Source organism: Schistocerca gregaria, chromosome 5, assembly GCF_023897955.1.
Source record: "Schistocerca gregaria isolate iqSchGreg1 chromosome 5, iqSchGreg1.2, whole genome shotgun sequence".
Classification (NCBI taxonomy): domain Eukaryota; kingdom Metazoa; phylum Arthropoda; class Insecta; order Orthoptera; family Acrididae; genus Schistocerca; species Schistocerca gregaria.
The window spans coordinates 236,623,178-236,646,614 of NC_064924.1; the positions used below are offsets into that span (position 1 = coordinate 236,623,178).

A 23,437-nucleotide genomic window follows, 5' to 3' on the forward strand; every position below is an offset into this window, starting at 1 on the left:
ATTCTTTTGCTACACTAACTGATCCTTGACATAATTTTTGGCACAAATTTCAAATTTTGTATACTATTTTACACATTGAGAGCTGTTCTGCTACAGTGCGTTAAACTATATCGGAAAGTATTAACCCCCAACAGCACTTCTTGATGATGACACTTTATCCATTTCATAACCATTTACCTTTGTGCCAATTCCAGAACTTGTACATTAGGGTAGATAACTTCTTGCCTCACTCATTAGGCTCTGTATTTCCTGCAGCCTTTAAAACTGATTCATTCAATGATAGTTCAGTACTTAATTTTGGTTTTACTGTAGGAGAAATTTAAATACTTCCTTGTATCTGTGTAACATTTGAATTAAAAACATTCAATGAAATTGTTCTATCTAGATGGTTAAACATGGTTTTATGTTGTATTTTACATGGAATAGGTACAGTTATGTTTTTCCTTAATAGGTGGAGATAAATCTCATCTTCCACACCACACACTACCTTAATAAAATTCAAAATAATTTAATGCAACTCGCAATTTTACGCATTTTATTGCATAAAACTAGAGAATTAGTTTAATGTTGAAGAATGTTAAATTATCTGTAATGACAAGACATTGAGAGCTCAGAATGGAGGACACAGTTGTTACAACCGTAGATTTTCATACAGGAATAGGCGACACATCTTTCAATTTATTATAACAACAACAACAACAACAACAACAACAATAATAATTGTTTAGCAATATATGATCTACAGTATAGAAGTGCATGATCTGATTTCTTATGAAAAATTATGATTCTGTTCAAACTGGAATGTAGTGCATACAAATTCCCATAAAGTTATCTGAACACTTGTAAAATTCACAGAGATTTATTAATATAATGAAAATATTGTATGAAATAAATAGAACATTTTAATGGAAGACATTATAAAATGATATAGTCTATAGCTTAGAATGCAAATATTTAGTATGCTATCAAATTACAGTGAGATTTTAAAAAGAATTCTTTGTATGAAATAAAATCACTTTATTGCTGGAGATTTTACAATTGGTGGCAGCTAATACTTAGTGCCTGGATTATATTTCTGAAATGTATATACCTAAAAATTGACTGTTAAAAATCAAACATGTTATGTAATTTTCTACAGAAAAGCTTTATATCTAACAAAAATATATATTTCAAATTTGTTTGTCATTTTTGCAGGCTGTGTTCTCATACTTATAATTTTATTTTATTTTATTAATGCAATGTTTTTCATTGTAAATCATAGTAAATTAAAATTGTAATAACGTGGAAAGTAGGCACAACTTGTCATTTGCATAAAAGCCAGTGCAAGGTTGAGTTGAGTGTTACGAAGTCCACGAGATGGAAGTTGTAGTTGGAAAGGAAGTATGTCTTGTTATGGAGACTGTGTGAAAAACTGAGAATGAAAATCTAACTGTAGAAATTTATTTAAAAAGTGATCTGTTACACATAATGTACACCAAGTGATTGAAATCCACAAAAATACCAAACACTATTATCAACAATAGCAGAGTGCATTGATTCGTCAAGATATGAATTAAAGTATGTTAATATCCCGCTGTTTAATTGTATCCCAAAAACTGTACCTACTTTATGAATGAACTGCAATTACAGCTGAATGTTTTTATCAATTTTTATTAATACTTGGAGCAGGAGAATTAAACAACAGGACTATGAACCTAAATTAATAAAAATACAAGCAAAATGCCTTTCATTCTTCTGCCTGTTTCCACTTTTGTGTTCCATGCAGTGATGTGTATTATATGCTGTACAACTTTCACTATCCCTTCATTAATTCTTTTCAGAGTCTCAATTAGCCTAACTATAGTTTTAGTTATCATATATACATAGATTCTTTGAATTACCTACTGTGATATTCACATTCCTAGTTTAACAGCTTGAGTGCATATTAATATATTTACAACTACATTAATTCTGTTCTGTATTTGTAGAAAAATCCACTGCTATAGGATCATAAAATTAGCAGATTAGATTATGAACAAGAAATCTTGTTCTGAATAAGAACTGCATGGCAGAGAAGACGAGCAGGTATTAGTTAATGGTTTAGAACAGTTCCACAAGAAAAAATAAATAAAAATTATGGAAAAATTACAGGTTATTTTTTCATATTATGAAATTGTCACTTTTAAGGTAGTCTACTTTTTGTAGGTTTCCTGAAGAGGCTGAGACCTCTACCTCGTGGGGTGACTGGCACATTCTGAAACAAAAATATGATTCTTGTTTTCATCAAAACATTCATATCAGATTTGATCAAACAATGGAAGCCCCAGGTAAGAGTATCAACAATGTAGTAAAAGATAGATTGCTATTTACTGTAAAGATGACTACGTTGTGCCTGTCTGCAACTTAATGTATCATCCTTATGGTAAGCAGCAATCTATTTTTTCCTACACAGTTAATATCAGATTTGTTTATCTACGTTGGTAAAGTATCTTTCAAAGAGGGATGGTGGGAGAAGGGGCACAGAATCAGAAGACACTTTTCCTGTCATCTATGACATTTTACGTTATATAGTAATTGAACAGCAATTTAGCAAATGTGCACAAATAAGAAGGGGCAGCACATAGGGTTAAATGTGGCTGAAGTTTTACAACTACCAGAAATGAATACCTACGAAAATGGTACTATTTTACGTAGTTTTCTGGCAAGCTTCACAGTGAGAATGTTTCTTAGATAAAGTGAAGCTTCTAAAAATCAAACATATAGGATGTTCATTAAATTATTATTGAGAAAGTCAAAATTACATTTAACATCATTCCTTGCTGATTGCATTACTGTTATAAGTTACAATGCAGAATTTTCTGCTTGCATAAAAGATTGAGCAAAAAATTTCTTCAATAAAATGGTTTTCTCACTGGCTCTGCCAAGTGAGAGAGAGTGGTGGTGTGCAGACACATACAGATACACACAGTATATACAGAGATCACTGCCATAAAAAGAGGAAAAATCCAGTAAGTTGCGCCATTTAATAACAACAAATAGTCATAGCAAGTATATTATTATCAGGAGCGTGTAACATCTGCCATTACTAGGAACAACATTTATTTTATATAACCATGTCTTTATAAACTTTCAGGATTAATGTGTGTTTATGTTGAGTATGCTGCCTTTCTACTAGGTCAAGTAGTGATAAACAGAAACCTATTTAGAATTTACCTGATCTATAAATAGTTAAAATTAACTATACACCCAAAGAAACAGTATACTGTTCATGTTTCATATTATCGTGTTGGGGTTTGGCGCCTAGCGATAAAGCATGTGCCTGGGAACAAAGAGTTCACCGGATCACAGAAATTGCAGTGTCTTTTACCTGTCAAGAGTTGTCAGGAATAGCATGTATCTCAGAGTCCATGTTGAACTGTGGGCACCTTTTCATTGATCAGATAACACAGATAGATTAGGAACAAGCAAGTCACTGAAGTAGTGCCCGAATAAAATACTTGCACTTGGCCATTCAGCCACAAGAAATAATCATATCTGAAGTGCGCTTACATTTATACTTAACAAGCTACCTGAAAGTGTACAGTGAAGCATTCACTAAGAACCAGCATGTTCCTGTATAGCATTGGCAAAGGGCAACTATCTGTAAACCTCTGTGTATGCTCTAGTCATCATTTTATGATCATGATAATCTTTTACAATACGTATGTGTGACTTTGTAATATTTACTGAACTCTTCTTGGTTTAATGTGCTCTTGGTAGTGGGAAGCAAGATTACACTTTTAGTATCATATCAGCGATACACTGAAGGAATTCAGATTTGAAAAAGAAAGTGGGACAGTTATTTTTCAAAAGAATCTTCCAGACACTTGCTTTAAGCTGAGGAGCAAGAACTGAACATGAGTATTGTAACCTGCCTCCTTTGCATTAGGGTAGTCAAATGAAAACCAAACATCCACTACAACGAGATCATGGAATGGCTCCTTTCGAAAGTAATCACCACACACTTTAAGAAATTTATTCCAGTGGGAGCCAAGACAATTAATTCTTGTTTCCTAAAACACGATCGACCACTGACTGATCCAGAAGTGCACTCACTCTGGCACTTCCTTGTCTGACAACTGACACTGATGAATGTATTTGCTCATGTTACCAAAGATACAAAAATTACATTGTGAAGGGTGTGTATGGAGGATGTTGCAGTGTTTCCCAACAAAAAAGATGAAAAGTAGCCTTTGATTGGCACTGTGGGAGAGGGCAACAGGGTGCCTTCATCTGAGAGCATTCCTGGGCATTTACGGTACATCACAATTTGTCATCATAGCACTGTACACTGATTCTAGTTCCACACTATAGGAACTCTAAGAGCAGAGAGGTCCTGCAGCTCAAGGAACAGGTCAAATTGACCTTACTGGAAATTGTGTAAACAGCTTCAGACTTCTTTGCCGGGGGAGATATGGAATGCTGCTGGCTTTGCTATCATTTGCCCTCTGGCTGTCTGAACGCTGTCTGACAGAATAATCCTGTTGCATGGTAGCTCCCACCCCACACGACCACTCTGACAAATGCTACAATTCAGTGATTTCATTGGCAAACACTGCTACAGCCTCTGTATAGCCCAGATCTTTCACCATGGGATTTTCACATCTTTGGTAACCTGTAGAAAGACATGCATGGATGTTTGTTTCAATTAGACAAGGAAGTGCAAAGAGTTGATGCAGTTATGGACCTCTAAGCAGCCAAAGCCAACTGCATTCTACGCAAAAGAAATTGATCGTCTCATCTCCCAGTGAGGTAAATGTTTTAATGCATGTGGTGATTATTTTTGAATGGAATCATTCCATGCTCCTACTGTGGCGGATGTTTGGGTTCATCTGACTGCCTGTTATATATTAATTTCATTTCCTTAAAATTTGACTGATGAATCTCATTTTGGCATTGGTCTTATTCAAAACTATTGTACTTAACTCTTGTACCACAAATCATTCCTGACAGGTATCCCAAGGTATTTTCCAGTCATAGCTGTTTCTATTGATTGATTTTCAATAGAATATTCAGAAAGTAATGGGTATTTTCATCTATTTATGCACAATTTTACATTTGCAGGTCTTGCTACACTTTCTTGCAGTTTTTGAGATTACATAAACAGCATTGTTTGGTAACAAGTGTCATACTACCAACAGATATAAAATAAAAATAAAGTATTCAAGCTATCGGAATTATCAGTCCTTCCCTCAAGGAGGAAAGAGGGATAGACTGGAGAAGTTTCGAAAGGAAGGACAGGTCTGCCTGACACCAAAGTGAGTGCTCCATCTGTCATAAGAATGAGAGGAGACAAAAAGATCGATTTGTTTGAACTTTCTTGATTAATAATAGAGACAACAGTTTCTACATTGTCAATTTCGGATGGCATATCTTACTTTGCGGAGGCATTTTGTATTGCACATCAGCTGTAACTGCTCACCCACATTCCAAGAAATCAGAGCCAGGAAAAAGCCCTCCTTGTTCCAGAACACAGTTTAAGTTTTTTGCCTATAGTTTGGAGACTGCTTGAATTGTTTGGTCTTCGTGAAATTGAAAGGTGCCACTTCATTGATAGTTGTTTTGATTCTATGTTGGATAAGATTGTTATGTCTCATCATTCTAGCACTCTGGGAAACAAATCTTCTCCATTTAACTGATAACAGTTCCAAAATGCTCGGCCTCTAGACATTTTTTGCCCTTTGTGTTTGTAAGCATTGCACACAATTTGTGATACCCAAGTCAACACCAATCTTACATGCAATTAACTATATCTGAGTGTTTCCTGTGATGAAGAAGTAAGCAGTTTTGCATCTAACTAAATTAAAGCCGTCAGACAGAGCATTAACCATATCATAGTTTTTGACCTATTTGTCGCACTATTTCATCAGTCTGGACGCTGGGCTTGCCCCTTCTCTGCTTTTCACCATGCGCATTTGTATGGCCATCTTGACACCACTGTCTAGCATTTACTTCACTCATTACATTAGGGCCATAACCTAGGCATAACTTAACAAACCTGAGCTGCTGTGGATCCTTTTTCAAAAATCAGATTACAGCAAACAAACTTTGCAACTGATAATTTTCAAAGCCAGAGTTGGTTGCTTTCACCCACTGTCACACATTTAATGAATCCAAAGAACTAATTTTGTGGCTCTGAGAACAATCATTATTTGGTACTACAACTGTGCTCCTTTGTCCTTAATTTTCAAATAGCCCACAAAATACTGCAGAACCTGAACATTCAGCTACCATGAACACATTAGAATGAAATCAGTTAATGAATAAAAATTCCAACAATGGCACAATTTACACATCATCTTCATGTTGAATTCAAAATGGCCATTCAGACATGACCAATAAGTCCGGCCTAATTTGGAGCACTAAACAACAACAATAGAAGGTGCATGGATGCCCATTAGCCCATAAGAGTTTCTTAGCTTATTAAATGAAGAAATAAACATACCCTCAAAGCCCAGGAAAAGGGATCTGAAAGTAAACAAGTTCTTGAGGAGGTGGAATAGAGGTGTGGATAAAATTACAATGTTCCTTAACTTAATACTGTACTTCAATGTTATAGATCCTTCCTCCCAAAACAAATAAAATTAAAAAAATGGAGTTTAGACTCATGTTACACTGTCCTGTTCTGGAGATCTGTTATGTGCACAGACAGATTTCAGTTGTTATTTTGATATCTCAATGTATCACACAATTCGCAAAATCAGATTATTTCGTAACCATTTCAGTAGCATTGTAACTAACAGTTACACTGCAACTGTTCCATTGTGGTGAATGCTGAGCAGGTCTTTTACTTTGGCCATATGGTGCTAGCTTATTATAAACTACTTTTCAGATGACTGACATTTGTTAGAAATGCACATAATAACACTGCATTGTGCAAATCTTCATTTCTGGTTGGTTGACTGTGTAATATCCAAGAAATAAGAATCAGTTTGTAATACATATTTACAATTTTATTATTTGCCAGTTCGAAGAAGCGCTGCACACAATTTACATCATTTCTTACATTTCTTTGTATAAAATTTAAAATTGTATTAAAATGTAAATATTCTGAAATTTCTTATTCAGTAAAATAAATATCACAGAAGATTAATGCAGGAAAGGAACACAACTGGGAAGCAGGGTTTTTTTTCCAAAATGCAATTTAGCTTACTGAATGGAAAAAGAACAACATGCAGTAAAAAAATATAATTGACACAACAAATTTTTTTAGTTTCCAATTCTTGCTCACCTCATCTCGACGGGTGCTTTTAGTTGAGAAGAGTGCTTTGATACGGCTTGGTGTATTTCCTTTACGGCTACTGGTAGACTCGTTAAATTCCTTCAGTATTGACCGAGGTGTTTGTGAAGCATCTGTGCCCTAAAAGATAAATAACTTTTTAATTAAAATCAATATACCTGTGCCTTAGATTGAGTGTAACATCTTTCATGAACCGATAAGTGATGTATACAAAATAAATAAAATATGAAGAGAAAAATCTGAAGATTCAATCCATATCATTAAAAACTAAACTGACCTCAAATGGTAATGGCAGCTTGAAAGACACCCTCAACTTGTGCAGCTTTAAGACAACATTCAAAATAATATGTTTATGAATCTAATATAAAAGATCTTCTATGGAGCCAATATGGAAAAGGACCTGCTGTGGCAGAAACTGGGCACATCACTTGGAGACAAGAAAGATTAGTTTAAGGTCCGATCAAGAATAAGGTCAACATTCAGAGCACAAGCTCTGGCAAGACATTTGTGTTTACCCCAATGACATCACAATATAAGTTTCAGAAAGTGGTCTGTGAATAACAGTTCGAGAGAGACTCCAATAAATATATGTCCCTTACCAATGAAAATATCACAGTTGAATAAAAAGGAAGAAAAATGTGGGAGTTTATCACAAACCTAGAGCAATGGGCATATGTGTATGTACAAGTGTGGGAATGCATGTGAGCATCTGTGTGAATTCCCACTCATCTGTACATTTCCCAGATTTGAGTGTTTACATGCTCCCATACAGGTAATGTGTATGCAGGATTGCAGTCTATGTGAGAAAGATTGAATAAGGAAACTGAGCCTAAATTTTAATAAATAAGGACAAATTCCCTCATAATTCTGTGTCTTCTCGGCAGACTGATTTCTGTGTGACTGCATACAATGACTGCTCGAGTAAAATAATTAGTAATCATATATATTGCTGGAATGTGGGAAGTCACAACAGCAGCTTCAAAACAAAGAGCCATCTCAGACTATCCATGGTATGTAAGACCATGCACTTGCAGCTTTCTGTATCAGTATGATCGATAGTCTTAATTATGGGTAAGGAGTGGGCAAGCATACAATACTTTGTCACAATTCATATTCCACAACAAAACAGCCACAGCCTCTGTATCTATGCAGGTAATCTCAACTAATCTGATGTGTCTTCTGTGAATGACTATTACTGAAAGGCTACTTCTCTCAAACACTTTCCTTTTTTCAGATGAAGGAATTTCTGTTTCTGAAAGATACTTATTTCTATCTGTTATTATGTCTGTTATCAAACTGAAGGTACAAATGGTTTTTATGTTTGACTGATTTTATTCTCATTGTAACAGAGTTAATATCGCATCATTTGGTTTCTTGACAAAACTACTGTTTCCTCAACTGATGTTATCAAGTTCTAAAATGAGTGACCGCTCAGTTTTCATTACATTTTAGGAGGAGAGGAAGCACTTTCTGCTGTCATCATGCTAAATACTTCATTATATATATCCAGTAAGACTGTGGCTCTCAGTTTAACAACAAATTGGTCTTCAAGTTTACTTTATCTTCTGCATCTGTTGCCTCGCTTCATTCATATACACCACTGGTTACATAAAACAACGCAACTGTTATACATTTCTTTTTTTCAAAAAAGGAGTCCTATTATGCATAAAGATAGTAAGAGAATGGGATGATGAAATTTTGTAGTTCTCAACAGAACGGCATTGTTCAAGCACAAGGAAATATTGGTATTAGACAATCACTAGGTGTGAACATTGTCACATTTAGTCAGTCACCAAGAGTGTGACTGTGTGTGTGTGTGTGTGTGTGTGTGTGTGTGTGTGTGTGTGTGTGTGTGTGTGTGTGTGTGGGCGCGCGCACGGAACAGAAGATCACTGGCAACTCAAAGAGCAGAAGCAATTTCACCATGATAAGTTGTGTGAAAAAAGTGGAACCTCTCCTCAATGCCATAAACACTCCACATGGCTCTTGTGCATGAGATCGTACCAATACTGATCAGAGACTTATTGCCTTACAAGATGATCACTGGCCTGTAGCCACCACGGATGATAGATGCCGGCCTCCAGTACCAGCTGCCACTGATGGGTAGTACAGGGATCTACCAACACCTTTTCCAGCTTGGAGCACAAACTGCTCTAAATTCCACCACTGCTTGGGTCGGACAGGCCACAATCAGCATTCAACATGACCTCAAGGTATCTGATATTGTGGTCCATATGATGGGACAACATGGGCTGTGACTTAATAGAGACAAAATACTCCCAAAATGGCACATAGACACCATGGTCATCACCATCTCTGAGCAGCTTCTGGCAGCGTGCGCCTTACACATCACGGGCAGCAGTCTGCCTACTACAAGTCACTGGCCTGAACACAGGGCTGAATGCAGTAAGCCTGAGCCAGCCAATGGATTCAGCAGACCCATTGCCAGCTTGCTAAGCCACCAGCTGCCACTGAAAACATAACGACAAAATGTACTCAGAGAAATAAACGAAGTAATAATCTAATCCTGTTTCATTGGCATCTGATGATGCCACACAGGTTGCTTAGCCTTCATCCTGAGTGACCGTATGGCTTTCCAGCCTATTTGTGGGGTACTCCTTACAGTCCCATGAATTCATAAAATTTTTTTTGCAGAAGGAATAGACAGGATACATCCTAAGCTTACAAGGAATACTTAATGCAGCAGAGAGAAGTGTAGGGGATAAAATTTATATAGGAAGAGTAAGTTTTGTGTGTACTGAACTGTTCTTTTGGGTTTCAGTCCAAAGACTGGTTTGGGATAACTCTCTGCACTAGTCTATCCCGTGCAATCTTCCTTACCTATGAGTAGTAACTGCAACCTATTTTAACTAGCTTCTTTAACTAGCTTCTTTGCTGTTGTTAATCTTTGGTCTCTACAATTTTTACCCCCATACTTCCCTCCATTACGAAGCCTTAATGTCCTATTCAAGCAGTCACCTTTCAGTAAAGTTATACACTGATGAGCCAAAACATTGTGACTACTGCCCACCGTGAGGTAGAATGCATCTTGGTGGTGCAGCGGACACGACACATTAAGGAAGAATGCAAGTGGAAGAGAGATGACTGCTCAGTCATTATAGAGAAGTACGAGCTGCTAATGCAGAGATCCACTGATATAAGTGGGTTTTCACAAAGGGCACACACTTGTGGCGCTGCAGCTGGATACAAGAATCTCTGAAATGGCAAAGCTGGTCATTGGCGTACTATTATTGTGGTTACCTATGGAAAGTGGCAAAGGATGGTGAAGTGGCAAAGGATGGTGAAGTAACAAAGACAAGAATGTCTCATCACAAAACAGAGGTCAGAGAGGATCCTCCTTGTGTAATCCATGACAGGCAGCAAGCTGTGGCAGATCTGATGACAGCAGAGCACAATGCTGAGACAGGCACAAGAGAGTCGGAGCACACCATTCAAAGGCATATGCTGGACATGGAGCTCCACATCACACAGACACCCTACACGTTACTATGTTTACCCAACAACATCGTGCACAATGGGCACCGCATGACTGAGTTTTCACCTCAGATCGATAGAAGTGTGTCACCTGTCGAACGAATCATTTCTTGTTACAGCAGGTCAACGATTGGGTCCTCACATACCATTATCTACGTGAATGGTTCCACAAAACATGCACCACACCACAGATGCAGGCAAGTCAGTGCAGAATTATGTTATGATGTGCACTGAGAAGGGCTTCCATGTGATCTGTGGTGGTAACCAAAGCCATCGTGGCAGCAGTGAACTATGTGAGCATTATCGTGGACCACCTGCTTTAAGTTTCCACCTAAGGTGATGACATCTTCCAGCAGGATAAGTGTCCGTGTTGCCAGTCAGAATCGTGCTACAGTAATTTGAGGGGCATTATAGTGAACACAAACTGATGTATTGGCCGAGAAATAAGCCTGATCTGTAACATCTGGAACATGTATCAGGTGCCAGCTGTGTGCCTGTAAACCATTCTATAATTTGCAGGAATTGCTTGACCTGTGCATAGACATGTGGTGTCACATACTCCTGGAATCCTCTCAAGGACCTGTAGAAGCCATGCCAAGCAGAATATCTGTTTGGAAAGTGAAACAATACATTATTAAACATATGGTAACAATGTTTTGGCCCATCAGTGTAATACACATTTGATTTCTCCCTACCTGAATTCAGTTCTTCATCATTAGTTATTCAATCTCATAATCTAATCTTCAGTATTTTTCTGAAAGACCACATTTCAAATGCTTCTTTTCTTTTCTGAACTGTTTATCTCCTATTTTTCACTGCCACAAAAGGCTAAAATAAAGATAAAATATGTTCAATAGAGACTTCATTACATTTTAATTTATATTTAATGTTCACATATTTCTCTTTCTCAGAAAATATTTTTTTTGCTATTACCAGTCTGCATTTCATATCCTCTTTACCTCTCCCACTGCTAGTTTATTTTGCAGCCCAGGTAGCAAAAGTCATCTACTATTTTCCGCACCTCATTTCCTAATCGAATCCACCCAGCTTCATCTAATTTAATTCAAATATGCTCCATTACCATTGTTTTACTTTTGTTGATTTTCATATTTTTAAAAGACTGTCTCTTCTATTCAACTGCTCTTCCTAGCCCTCTCCCATCTAACAGAATCACAATGTTATTGACAAACTGATTAATTTTTATTTATTCTTCTTGAACTTTAATTTCCTTTCCAAATTTATCTCTGGCTTGCTTTACTGCTTGCTAAGTGTACAAATTAAATAACATTGGAGATAAGCTATAACCAAATCTCACTTCCTTGTCAACAACTGTTTCCCCTTAAGACCCTTTGCCTCTTACCTACATCATGGTTTGTGTAGAAGTTGTAGATAACCTTTTACTCCTTGTCTAATGTCCCTGGTAACTGCAGAATTTCTAAGAGTTTATTCCATTCAACATCATCAAGCGCTTTTTCTAAACTTACAAATGGTAAAAAGTAGGTTTACCTTTTCCCAACCCATCTTCCAATGCAAGTCCAAAGGACAGTATTACCTCATATGTTTCCACATTTTTCCACATCTGTAACTGATCTTCCCTCAAGTCAGTTTCTTCTCATAGTTCTATGGAATTTCTGTGTTAGTATTCTGCAACGTTACTTATTGAACTGATTGCTCAACAATACGCATGCCTTAGTGCAATTGTAACATTCATCTTTACGTACAAGGATATTTTGCTGCCCCATATATCCCACATAATAGGTGGAATCGTTTTGTCACGGTTGGTTTTCCCAAGAATCTCAATAATGCTGAACGGATTCCTCTACCCAAGGTGTTTCTTTCAATTTCAGGCCTTTCAGTTCTCTGTCTTCTCATGGTATTTTCTTAATGTTGTCTTCAAATGTTTTCTTTTGCATAGCCTTCCTACATATTCTGCGTTTCACGCTTTCCTCCTCTTGACATTTAAGTTCTTGACGATTTCATATAACTGCTTCTCTTTTTTGGCAATTATTTAATTTTCCAACTGCATGCTACACAGCTTTCTATTTCTTATCCAGCCATTGCTGCTTTACCATTTTGCGTTCAATGTCTATCAAATTATTAAAAAAGCTGTGTTACTTTATGTTTTCTTTATTTGCTGTGTTTTACTTCATCAACACCTTTTTTCACTATACTTACACCAAGTGCTAATGATCAAATTTTGACCTTTGTAAAATTCTACCAAGTAGCTTCCACTTTCATACCTCTCTTAGTGTTCTGTCACATCCTTTTTCAAGAATCTAATTTTAGTTCCTCATCAAAGTTAATAAGAAAATTTCTTCTATCTCCACACACAGTTTTCCCAATCTCATCATCTTCAAAGCTAATTGGCATAGTTAGTTATTTTCACGTTCTCTAGATCATAACTGCAACATCTAAGACGTGGAATGAGCGAGTTTGTCAGTTATAGAATTATATTACCCTTTCTCTGCAAAATGTATGGCAACATGCTGAGCATCGTTTTTTTTATGGCTGAACATAATACTACTATTTGTGGCGCACCAAGGCTAAGTGATGCATAGCGTAAGTAATTTCTGCTTCTAGTAATTTATTTATTGATGTTACAGTTGATTTCAAACAGATTGTTGACAGCAAGAATCATAAGGAATAAATATACTGTGAGCATTCTTTAATGATATTGGGGCCTCAAGACATTGCATATGTGAGGAACAAGATTTTAGCACTTTTCTTGTGGTATAGTAAGTCCACAAGAGTTTTTGTTTTTGAGTGAGTTAAAACAAATTAAAATTCTTAATTTATCTGGCAGAGTATAGAGTACTAGTAATTTCACTACATATGTGGTACTGGTTCTTGCATGTATTCTATCACCTCATCCGTTGAGCTGTCCATATCAATTTTCAGAGCTACTTCAAGGAAGTGATTACAGTGAAACCCTACTTTTACACTTTTCAAAGGATATATACTGTGTAAAATGAGGGAAATAACATTTAAAGCTGTAAAGGTTACACACAGGATACCCCCTTGCACTTTGTGTATGATATATGTACATAACAGGCATCAAAATACCTGTAAGGGACTTGTTTATTATCTAATGAAGGCTTATTATCTAATAAAAACCACTGATGTAACTGGAACTGATAACTGTCTGGGAAGTAGGGACGTTTCACTCAATTTCCTATGCCATAATCGATGTTTTTTAAAGCTAGCAGCTGCCATTCTTATTTACATAATGAAATACTGCACTATGTTATATATTTTTTCACGCCTAGCTCGACACATTTTGAGAATCTTATCCTTGTTGTCTGTGCAAATACGAACATAAGAATTTTATGTGGTGTTTGAATATGTGTTATTCTGAGTCTCTTGCACTGTAGGTGTCTTTTTGAGGTTATCAGGTAGTATGCCATGTTTAAACTAAAAACATTTGAGCAAAGCAATCACGAAACTGTGTTTGCGCAGTACAGACAGTTGGAAAGGGCTGTGATTGGTCATGATAACAGGTATCAAGAAACTTAACCACGTGATATTTGTAAACACTACTGGATGTCCAACATTATGCCAGTGTCATTTTTTCCTCCACAAACATTTTTTCTAATGCGTAAACCGTGGGAAAATGATAAAAATGTTGATGCAAAATTGGGTGCAAATTAACAGAGTGGGCATAGGAAACACGATGGGACCAATATAAAATGCTTTAAACAGCAGGAAAATGTTAATTCTGGAAACGTAAAAGTGGGATTAACTGTATTAAACACATTGTCTTTCTGAGTGCTACTACATATGTCAGTAATGCTGTTGTGGATCATGATATCTATGATAATCTATTAACTATGCCATTCATTCATAGAAGTTAGCCACATTCTAACTTTCCTGTTTACTAACCTACGAAGTGTGATCAAAACGTAACAAGAATTTTTCAATTTTGAGTGCTTTATACAACTTATTTTCAATTTTTTTTTGGTTCGTTGGTACACATGTTCCTGATGTATCTGACTAGATCACAGAGGTTGCTAATGATGTCAGCATATCCTATGGCTCATGCCAAGCAATTTTTGCCGATGTTTTGGGCATTAAACATGCAGCAGCAAGGTTTGTTCCAAAATTGTTGAATTTCGGCCAAAAACAACATCGTAGACATTGCTCACAAGTTGCTTATGAAGTTGACAATGATCCAAAACATTTAAAGGTTATAACAGATGACGAAACATAGATATGATGTTGAAACTAAGGTTCAATTGTGGCAATGGAAACTGCCTGTAGAGCCAAGACTGAAAGAAAATTTGCCAAGTTCCATCACATACTAAGGTTCATCTTACTGTTTTCTTAGATTATAGGGGGATGGTGTGTATTGAGTTCCTGCCTTATGGTTGTATGGTTAATAAGGAATGCTACCTGTAAGATATGCACTGTTTGTGTGAAGCGATTGGAAGAAAACAACCAGAATTGTAGCAAAACCGCTCATGGAAATAGCATCACAATAATGCTCCCAAAACGAAAAGAACCATTATGTTGTCTCAGCCACCGCGTTTACTGAACATGGCCCTTTGCAACTTCTTTCTATTCCCGAGGCTGAAAACCATAAAGGGTGTTTTTTTGCCAACAGTGATGAGGTAAAAAGGGAATCACTGAAGGAGCTGAACATCATAAAGAACAGAGTTCCAGAATTGCTTCAAAGATTGGAAAAAGCACTGGCCAAGAGGGGGGGATTACTTTGAAGGGAACCAAGTTGATATATAAATAAAAGATTATTAAAGAAAATCAAAAATTGTCATTACTTTTTGATCACGCCTCATTTTTGACATTACCCCCATTTTATTTGGTGGTGTTTAACTTCAATTCGCCTGACTATCGGATATCATGTTCTTCCAAACACCATTCTTAATTAATTTTGTTGATATTTGTGACCAACCATTCATTCCCAGGGTGTATACATGGACAAGGAAAAAAGATTCCCGAATTTCTCCCAGATTTCCCGGTTAAAAATACACTTTCTCCCGGGTGAAAACATCCTTTTTCCCTGTTAAATGACAATATATTTTCTCTCGGAACTGTATAAGTACTTTGAATGATTATGGTTTTATACACGGGAGTAGAATTTCCCGGCACTTTATAAAACTAAACACAGGGGGGGAAAAAACGTGTTTTTGAAAGATCTTTGATGTGCAACAACATATACGCTGCATATTTTCGAATGACAAAAGTATAAATTCGAATTCCACTAAACACCACATGTTAACTTTCCGAAGCAATGAAATCGAGACTGCGATGTGCTTTTGTAAGCCAGTCATAGCTAATGTCACGTGATCTCGCCAGCCGATGACGACGGGTATTCAGAGCTTAGGGCATGTTATGTAGTCAGCCAATAGCAACATCATTGTTAAGTAGCGTGAACGCACAAACAGAAAAAGTTAATGGTTTAAATTAATATACATAGTGTTGCTACACGAAACACAAAGCTTTCACATATAATATTGGTCTGTAAGATTAATACACTGCAAGAGAAGCTAAGCTTTCACATACAATGTTGTGTCTTTTATGGACGTATTAAAATTTAAGATACATCACACAAATGTGATGGTAAATATTTTAAAAACGACTTAAATGTCTGATCTTCTGGCCTTGAAATTCATCTAAATGGCTCGTCATCAAAGAGTTGATTTTTAAATGAGAGTCAAACGCTCTGTGATTTAAGAAATTCATTGTACATAGCTCCGTTGTAACTGCCAGAATGGTACTTTGATGGTAATACTTTTCAAACCACCATTTGGAATGTTTTCCCATGACCTATTATAAATAGGTTCGCTTCTGCAGTTGCCAGAGAGCGCCAGATGATTGGCGTCACTGCGCTTGTGCAGCTACGATGTCGCAGGGAGCCAGTATGTTCGTACGTGTAAAACATTAAAAGATCATACATTATGTCATAGAAGAAACAAGACATCAGAGGATACTCCAAGAGCATTGGAAGTTCGAGACTCATACTAAAATGTGCACATTTGTATGTTAATATTTTCCCAGTTAAGTAGGCCACGACCTGATATTAAGCTTTTCAACGTGGTTTTCAGGATGTAAATTTTCTAGGAGTACCAGTACTGTGTTATCTCATGTTTGGTTTTTTATTATGGCATAATGCCATACAAGCTAGAAGTTGAAAAGGTGCACTTGAAATGCAGCGAACAGTATGTGGAATTAAAAAGAAAATTTCTTCAGCAAACCAACAAAAATAACTTCATTGTTCTCCAATGCAATTAATGCTTGACTGTAAGAAAGGTGGAAATCAGAAATCTGTTTTGTTTTCATTTGACGTGAGAGCAGTAAACGAAGAGGAAACAGCAAAATCACTAAATGTAAAAACGGGTCAAGTGGAGACTACCCACTACCCCACTGTAACTCAGACTGCTCTGCGCATCAGTCCCGAACCGGTGCAATACCCTGCCACTCCCTCGAGCGTTTGAGATAAGACATCAAAAATTTAAAAAAAAAATCGAATTTTCAAAAATATGTTCGTTTTGTAGCGCACGTCTTTCTGAAGAGTCTGATGCATAAAACATGTGTTCGAGGAAATGTAAGCCATCTTATTTGGTCTTAAGTGTGGCAAAGGGCAGTGCCTCGCCTCCTCTCACAGCATTCGCCTATCACGCGTCAGTGTGCTATGCTCTGTGGAATTGAAACCTGTATATTTTGTAATGGATGCCATCAAACCATATTCAGGACAGTGGAAATTAAAAATGTCCTATGATGCTTCTCCTGCTTACATATCAGAGAGAGAGAGAGAGAGAGAGAGAGAGAGAGAGAGAGAGAGAGAGAGAGAGAGAGAGAGAGAGAGAGAAAATTTTCAAATATAGGATTCATAAACCCAGTAAAGACATGAGACAAGCAAGACAATACACATTTCTTCAATCCTTAGCACCTAGAATTTCTCTCTCTCTAATCTTGCTACAGCCTTACATGGCATGCTTTCCTTTCTGCGAAAGAATCTATTACCTCATCAAAGATCGTCAAATGTTTTGCTACATGAAAAGTCGAAATGTCATTGTCTAATTCTGAAAAGCTGTTAATGCTAATAGGACCCAAGACTGGTGTGGTTTCCCGATCTGATTACGTCTATTTTGTCACTCTCTGCTAGATAAAACAAAACAGGCCTTTCTAATACTGCAACAATTGTAATACACCAAATAAACGAGACTGTTTTGGCACAAATGGTCTTTTTTTGTTACAACAGAATATAATTCACAAAGTACCAATATCAAATGCCTATTAGCCCTACTACAAGCAAAAAGCCTTATGTTAGGAAATAGTTTCACTCTTCATTCTTAGGGTCCAGTTTCTCAAGTATGAGGTCAAAAAGAAGTAGCACGAAATTTTTATACAAGCTTGGAATCGTCATATTGTTCCATAATTTAAGTGATGTCCCCGTTTCTTCTCCTTCCTCGTTCTAACAAACAGTCTTATTACCACTAATTCTGTAGCTCTTCCTGCCAATGTCAAAGCTTATTTGCAGGTTAACTCCACTAACTTTGCCAGAATCACCGGTTTAGTTATCCCGTGATTATTCTCCGGTTAGGCGTTGCTACATGTTCGTACAACGCGTTTTCCGCACTTCTAGTCACTTTGTGAAACAAGTTTCCTTTTCCCCTCAATAGTATGAATTTGCCCCCACCCCCCCTCCTAGAACTGAAACTGCTGCGCATGCAAGCATCTGGCAGTTATGGCGCTCCAGTAAAATTTTTCCTGGTAGCATCCAGCTGCTTGCTGCGACTGCTTACACAGCTAACAGCCACATTCCTGTAGCCAGAAGCGGGAGAAGGTACTACTCAACTGCACATGCGCATGCGCATGTGCATGATCCCATTCGTAACTGCTAAAATGAATCTAATGTAAACAGTTGTGATGTCATGTTCATCAGAGGCAATTTGTTGTTACGGAACATTGCACAGTCTTCCTAAAACGTTTTGCTTTTGGCAAACGCTTGTATGAGCACTGTGTTTTGTTGCTGTATATGGCGCATTACCTTTTATTTTTGTTTTTTCTCACGTTCATGTTTTACTCTTGCACCATTATTCTGAAATAGCGGTTTACAGTAATATCTTTTGTTAGAGTATCGGTTCTTGATAGTCAAAATTACACAAATTTAACTGAAAACAAAAACAATGAAAACTTCCCAGAATTACAAAAATTCCCTGGTTTTTCCCGGTTTTCTACCAGATGAAAAAATTCCCGGGTTTTTCCCGGATCTCCCGGTTGTCCCAGGTCGTATACACCCTGATTTCTCTTTTCAATTTTGAATCCTAACTGCACAAGTAGGGTCTCTAACATACTACACTACGAACCCTAAAATACCTGATTGCATTTCCTGCCCATGTATCTAAATGCAATACTGTTTTACCCACTATGTGGTCATTTGCCATATAATGGTGTTTCTTGTCCCTGAGAAATATAATGGCTTAGTTTTTCCTTGCTTGCAACGATGCTGCAGTACCAATTTGTCGTTGCGGTCTTCAGTCCTGAGACTGGTTGGATGCAGCTCTCCATGCTACTCTATCCTGTGCAAGCTTCTTCATCTCCCAGTACTTGCTGCAACCTACATCCTTCTGAATCTGCTTAGTGTATTCATCTCTTGGTCTCCCTCTACAATTTTTACCCTCCACGCTGCCCTCCAAGGCTAAATTTGTGATCCCTTGATGCCTCAAAACATGTCCTACCAACTGGTCCCTTCTTTTTGTCAAGTTGTGCCAAAAACTCCTCTTCTCCTCAATTCTATTCAATACCTTCTCATTAGTTATGTGATCTACCCATCTAATCTTCAGCATTCTTCTGTAGCACCACATTTCGAAAGCTTGTATTCTCTTCTTGTCCAAACTACACTCCTGGAAATGGAAAAAAGAACACATTGACACCGGTGTGTCAGACCCACCATACTTGCTCCGGACACTGCGAGAGGGCTGTGCAAGCAATGATCACACGCACGGCACAGCGGACACACCAGGAACCGCGGTGTTGGCCGTCGAATGGCGCTAGCTGCGCAGCATTTGTGCACCGCCGCCGTCCGTGTCGGCCAGTTTGCCGTGGCATACGAAGCTCCATCACAGTCTTTAACACTGGTAGGATGCCGCGACAGCGTGGACGTGAACCGTATGTGCAGTTGACGGACTTTTAGCAAGGGCGTATAGTGGGTATGCGGGAGGCCGGGTGGACTTACCGCCGAATTGCTCAACACGTGGGACGTGAGGTCTCCACAGTACATAGATGTTGTCGCCAGTGGTCGGCGGAAGGTGCACGTGCCTGTCGACCTGGGACCGGACCGCAGCGACGCACGGATGCACGCCAAGACCGTAGGATCCTACGCAGTGCCGTAGGGGACCGCACCGCCACTTCCCAGCAAATTAGGGACACTGTTGCTCCTGGGGTATCGGCGAGGACCATTCGCAACCGTCTCCATGAAGCTGGGCTACGGTCCCGCACACCGTTAGGCCGTCTTCCGCTCACGCCCCAACATTGTGCAGCCCGCCTCCAGTGGTTTCGCGACAGGCGTGAATGGAGGGACAAATGGAGACGTGTCGTCTTCAGCGATGAGAGTCGCTTCTGCCTTGGTGCCGATGTTGGTCGTATGCGCGTTTGGCGCCGTGCAGGTGAGCGCCACAATCAGGACTGCATACGACCGAGGCACACAGGGCCAACACCCGGCATCATGGTGTGGGGAGCGATCTCCTACACTGGCCGTACACCTCTGGTGATCGTCTAGGGGACACTGAATAGTGCACGGTACATCCAAACCGTCATCGAACCCATCGTTCTACTATTCCTAGACCGGCAAGGGAACTTGCTGTTCCAACAGGACAATGCACGTCCGCATGTATCCCGTGCCACCCAACGTGCTCTAGAAGGTGTAAGTCAACTACCCTGGCCAGCAAGATCTCCGGATCTGTCCCCCATTGAGCATGTTTGGGACTGGAAGAAGCGTCGTCTCACGCGGTCTGCACGTCCAGCACGAACGCTGGTCCAACTGAGGCGCCAGGTGGAAATGGCATGGAAAGCCGTTCCACAGGACTACATCCAGCATCTCTACGATCGTCTCCATGGGAGAATAGCAGCCTGCATTGCTGCGAAAGGTGGATATACACTGTACTAGTGCCGACATTGTGCATGCTCTGTTGCCTGTGTCTATGTGCCTGTGGTTCTGTCAGTGTGATCATGTGATATATCTGACCCCAGGAATGTGTCAATAAAGTTTCCCCTTCCTGGGACAATGAATTCACGATGTTCTTATTTCAATTTCCAGGAGTGTATTTATCGTCCATGTTTCACTTCCATACATGGCTACACTCCATACAAATACTTTCAGAAACAACTTCCTGACATTTAAATCTATACTCGAGGTTAACCAATTTTTCTTCTTCAGAAACGCTTTCCTTTCCATTGCCAGTCTACATTTTATATCATCTATACTTCGACCATCGTCAGTTATTTCGCTCCCCAAATACTAAAACTCCTTTACTACTTTAAGTGTCTCATTTCCTAATCTAATTCCCTCAGCATCTTCCAACTTAATTCGACTACATTCCGTTATCCTCGTTTTGCTTTTGTTGATGTTCATCTTATATCCTCCTTTCAAGACACTGTCCTTCCGTTCAACTGCTCTTCCAGGTCCTTTGCTGCCTCTGACAGAATTACAATGTCATCGGCGAACCTCAAAGTTTTTATTTCTTCTCCATGGATTTTAATACCTACTCCGAACTTTTCTTTTGTTTCCTTTACTGTTTGCTCAATATACAGATTGAATAACATCGGGGAGAGGCTACAAACCCTGTCTCACTCCCTTCCCAACCACTGCTTCCCTTTCATGCCCCTCGACTCTTGTAACTGCCATCTGGTTTCTGTACAAATTGTAAATAGCCTTACGCTCCCTGTATTTTATCCCTGCCACCTTCAGAATTTGAAAGAGAGTATTCCAGTTAACATTGTCAAAAGCTTTCTCTAAGTCTACAAAGGCTAGAAATGTAGGTTTGCCTTTTCTTAATCTTTCTTCTAAGATAAGTTGTAAGGTTAGTATTGCCTCACGTGTTCCAACATTTTAACGGAATCCAAACTGATCTTCCCCCGAGATCCGCTTCTACCAGTTTTTCCATTCGTTTGTAAAGAATTCGCGTTAGTATTTTGCAGCTGTGACTTATTAAACAGATAGTTCAGTAATTTTCACATCTGTCAACACCTGCTTTCTTTGGGATTGGAATTGTTATATTCTTCCTGAAGTCTGAGGGTATTTCGGCTGTCTCTTACATCTTACTCACCAGATGGTTGAGTCTGTCATGACTGGCTCTCCCAAGGCCGTCAGTAGTTCTAATGGAATGCTGTGTACTCCCGGGGCCTTGTTTCGACTCAGGTCTTTCAGTGCCTGGTCAAACTCTTCACGCAGTATCTTATCTCCCATTTCGTCTTCATCTACATCCTCTTCCATTTCCATAATATTGTCCTCAAGTACATCACCCATGTATAAACCCTCTATATACTCCTTCCACCTTTCCGCCTTCCCTTCTTTGCTTAGAACTGGGTTTCCATCTGAGCTCTTGATATTCATACAAGTGGCTCTCTTTTCTCCAAAGGTCTCTTTAATTTTCCTACATCGTTACATTTGTCCTCTAGCCATCCCTGCTTAGCCATTTTGCACTTCCTGCCGATCTCATTTTTGAGACGTTAGTATTCCTTTTTGCCTGCTTCATTTACTGCGTTTTTATATATTCTCCTTTCATCAATTAAATTCAATATTTCTTCTGTTACCCAAGGATTTCTATTAGCTCTCGTCTTTTTACCTACTTGATCTTCTGCTGCCTTCACTACTTCATCCCTCAGAGCTACCCATTCTTCTTCTTCTGTATTTCTTTCCCACATTCCTGTCAATTGTTCCCTTATGCTCTCCCTGAAACTCTGTACAACCTCTGGTTCTTTCAGTTTATCCAGGTACCATCTCCTTAAATTAGCACCTTTTTGTAGTTTCTTCAAGTTTAATCTACAGTTCATAACCAATAGATCGTGGTCAGGGTCCACATTTGCCCCTGGAAATGTCTTACAATTTAAAACCTGATTCCTAAATCTCTGTCTTACCATTATATAATCTATCTGATACCGTTTAGTATCTCCAGTATTCTTCCATGTATACAACCTCCTTTTATGATTCTTGAACCAAGTATTAGCTATGATTAAGTTATGCTCCGGGCAAAATTCTACCATACGGCTTCCCCTTTCATTTCTTCCCCCCAATCCATATCCACCTAGTATGTTTTCTTCTCTCCCTTTCCTACTGACGTATTCCAGTCACCCATGACTATTAAATTTTCATCTCCCTTCACTACCTGAATAATTTCTTTTATCTCATCATACATTTCATCATCACCATCACCCATCATCACTATCACCCATCATCACCATCACCCATCATCACCATCACCCATCATCACCATCACCCATCATCACCATCACCCATCATCACCATCACCCATCATCACCATCACCCATCATCATCTACCAATATAAGGAGGACATATTAGCAGATAGGTTGATTATTCAAACCTTTTCACCTGCAACTACTGAAAAAACCAGCTGCACTCATCAGAAACTGTATGTAAATCTGGACTCTCCACACCATTCTAATGTGGTTGCACCTACAGTATGACAATGTGTGTCCGACATGCAAGC

At 38.5% G+C, this 23,437-nt stretch overlaps 1 protein-coding gene across 2 annotated transcripts in view; it reads right to left on the reverse strand.

Annotated features, from left to right (window-relative positions):
• Positions 1-521: 521 nt before the first annotated feature.
• The window catches only part of LOC126272312 (myosin-11), a 256,577-nt gene continuing 233,661 nt past the window's right edge, over positions 522-23,437 (reverse strand). For both annotated transcript variants that reach the window (XM_049975092.1, XM_049975093.1), the window contains 2 exons: positions 7,250-7,378; positions 522-2,233 (listed from right to left, as the gene is read on the reverse strand). In XM_049975092.1, coding sequence (XP_049831049.1) covers positions 2,162-2,233; positions 7,250-7,378 — 201 coding nt within the window. In that variant the 3' untranslated portion in view covers positions 522-2,161. The remainder of the gene's footprint in view (positions 2,234-7,249; positions 7,379-23,437) is intronic.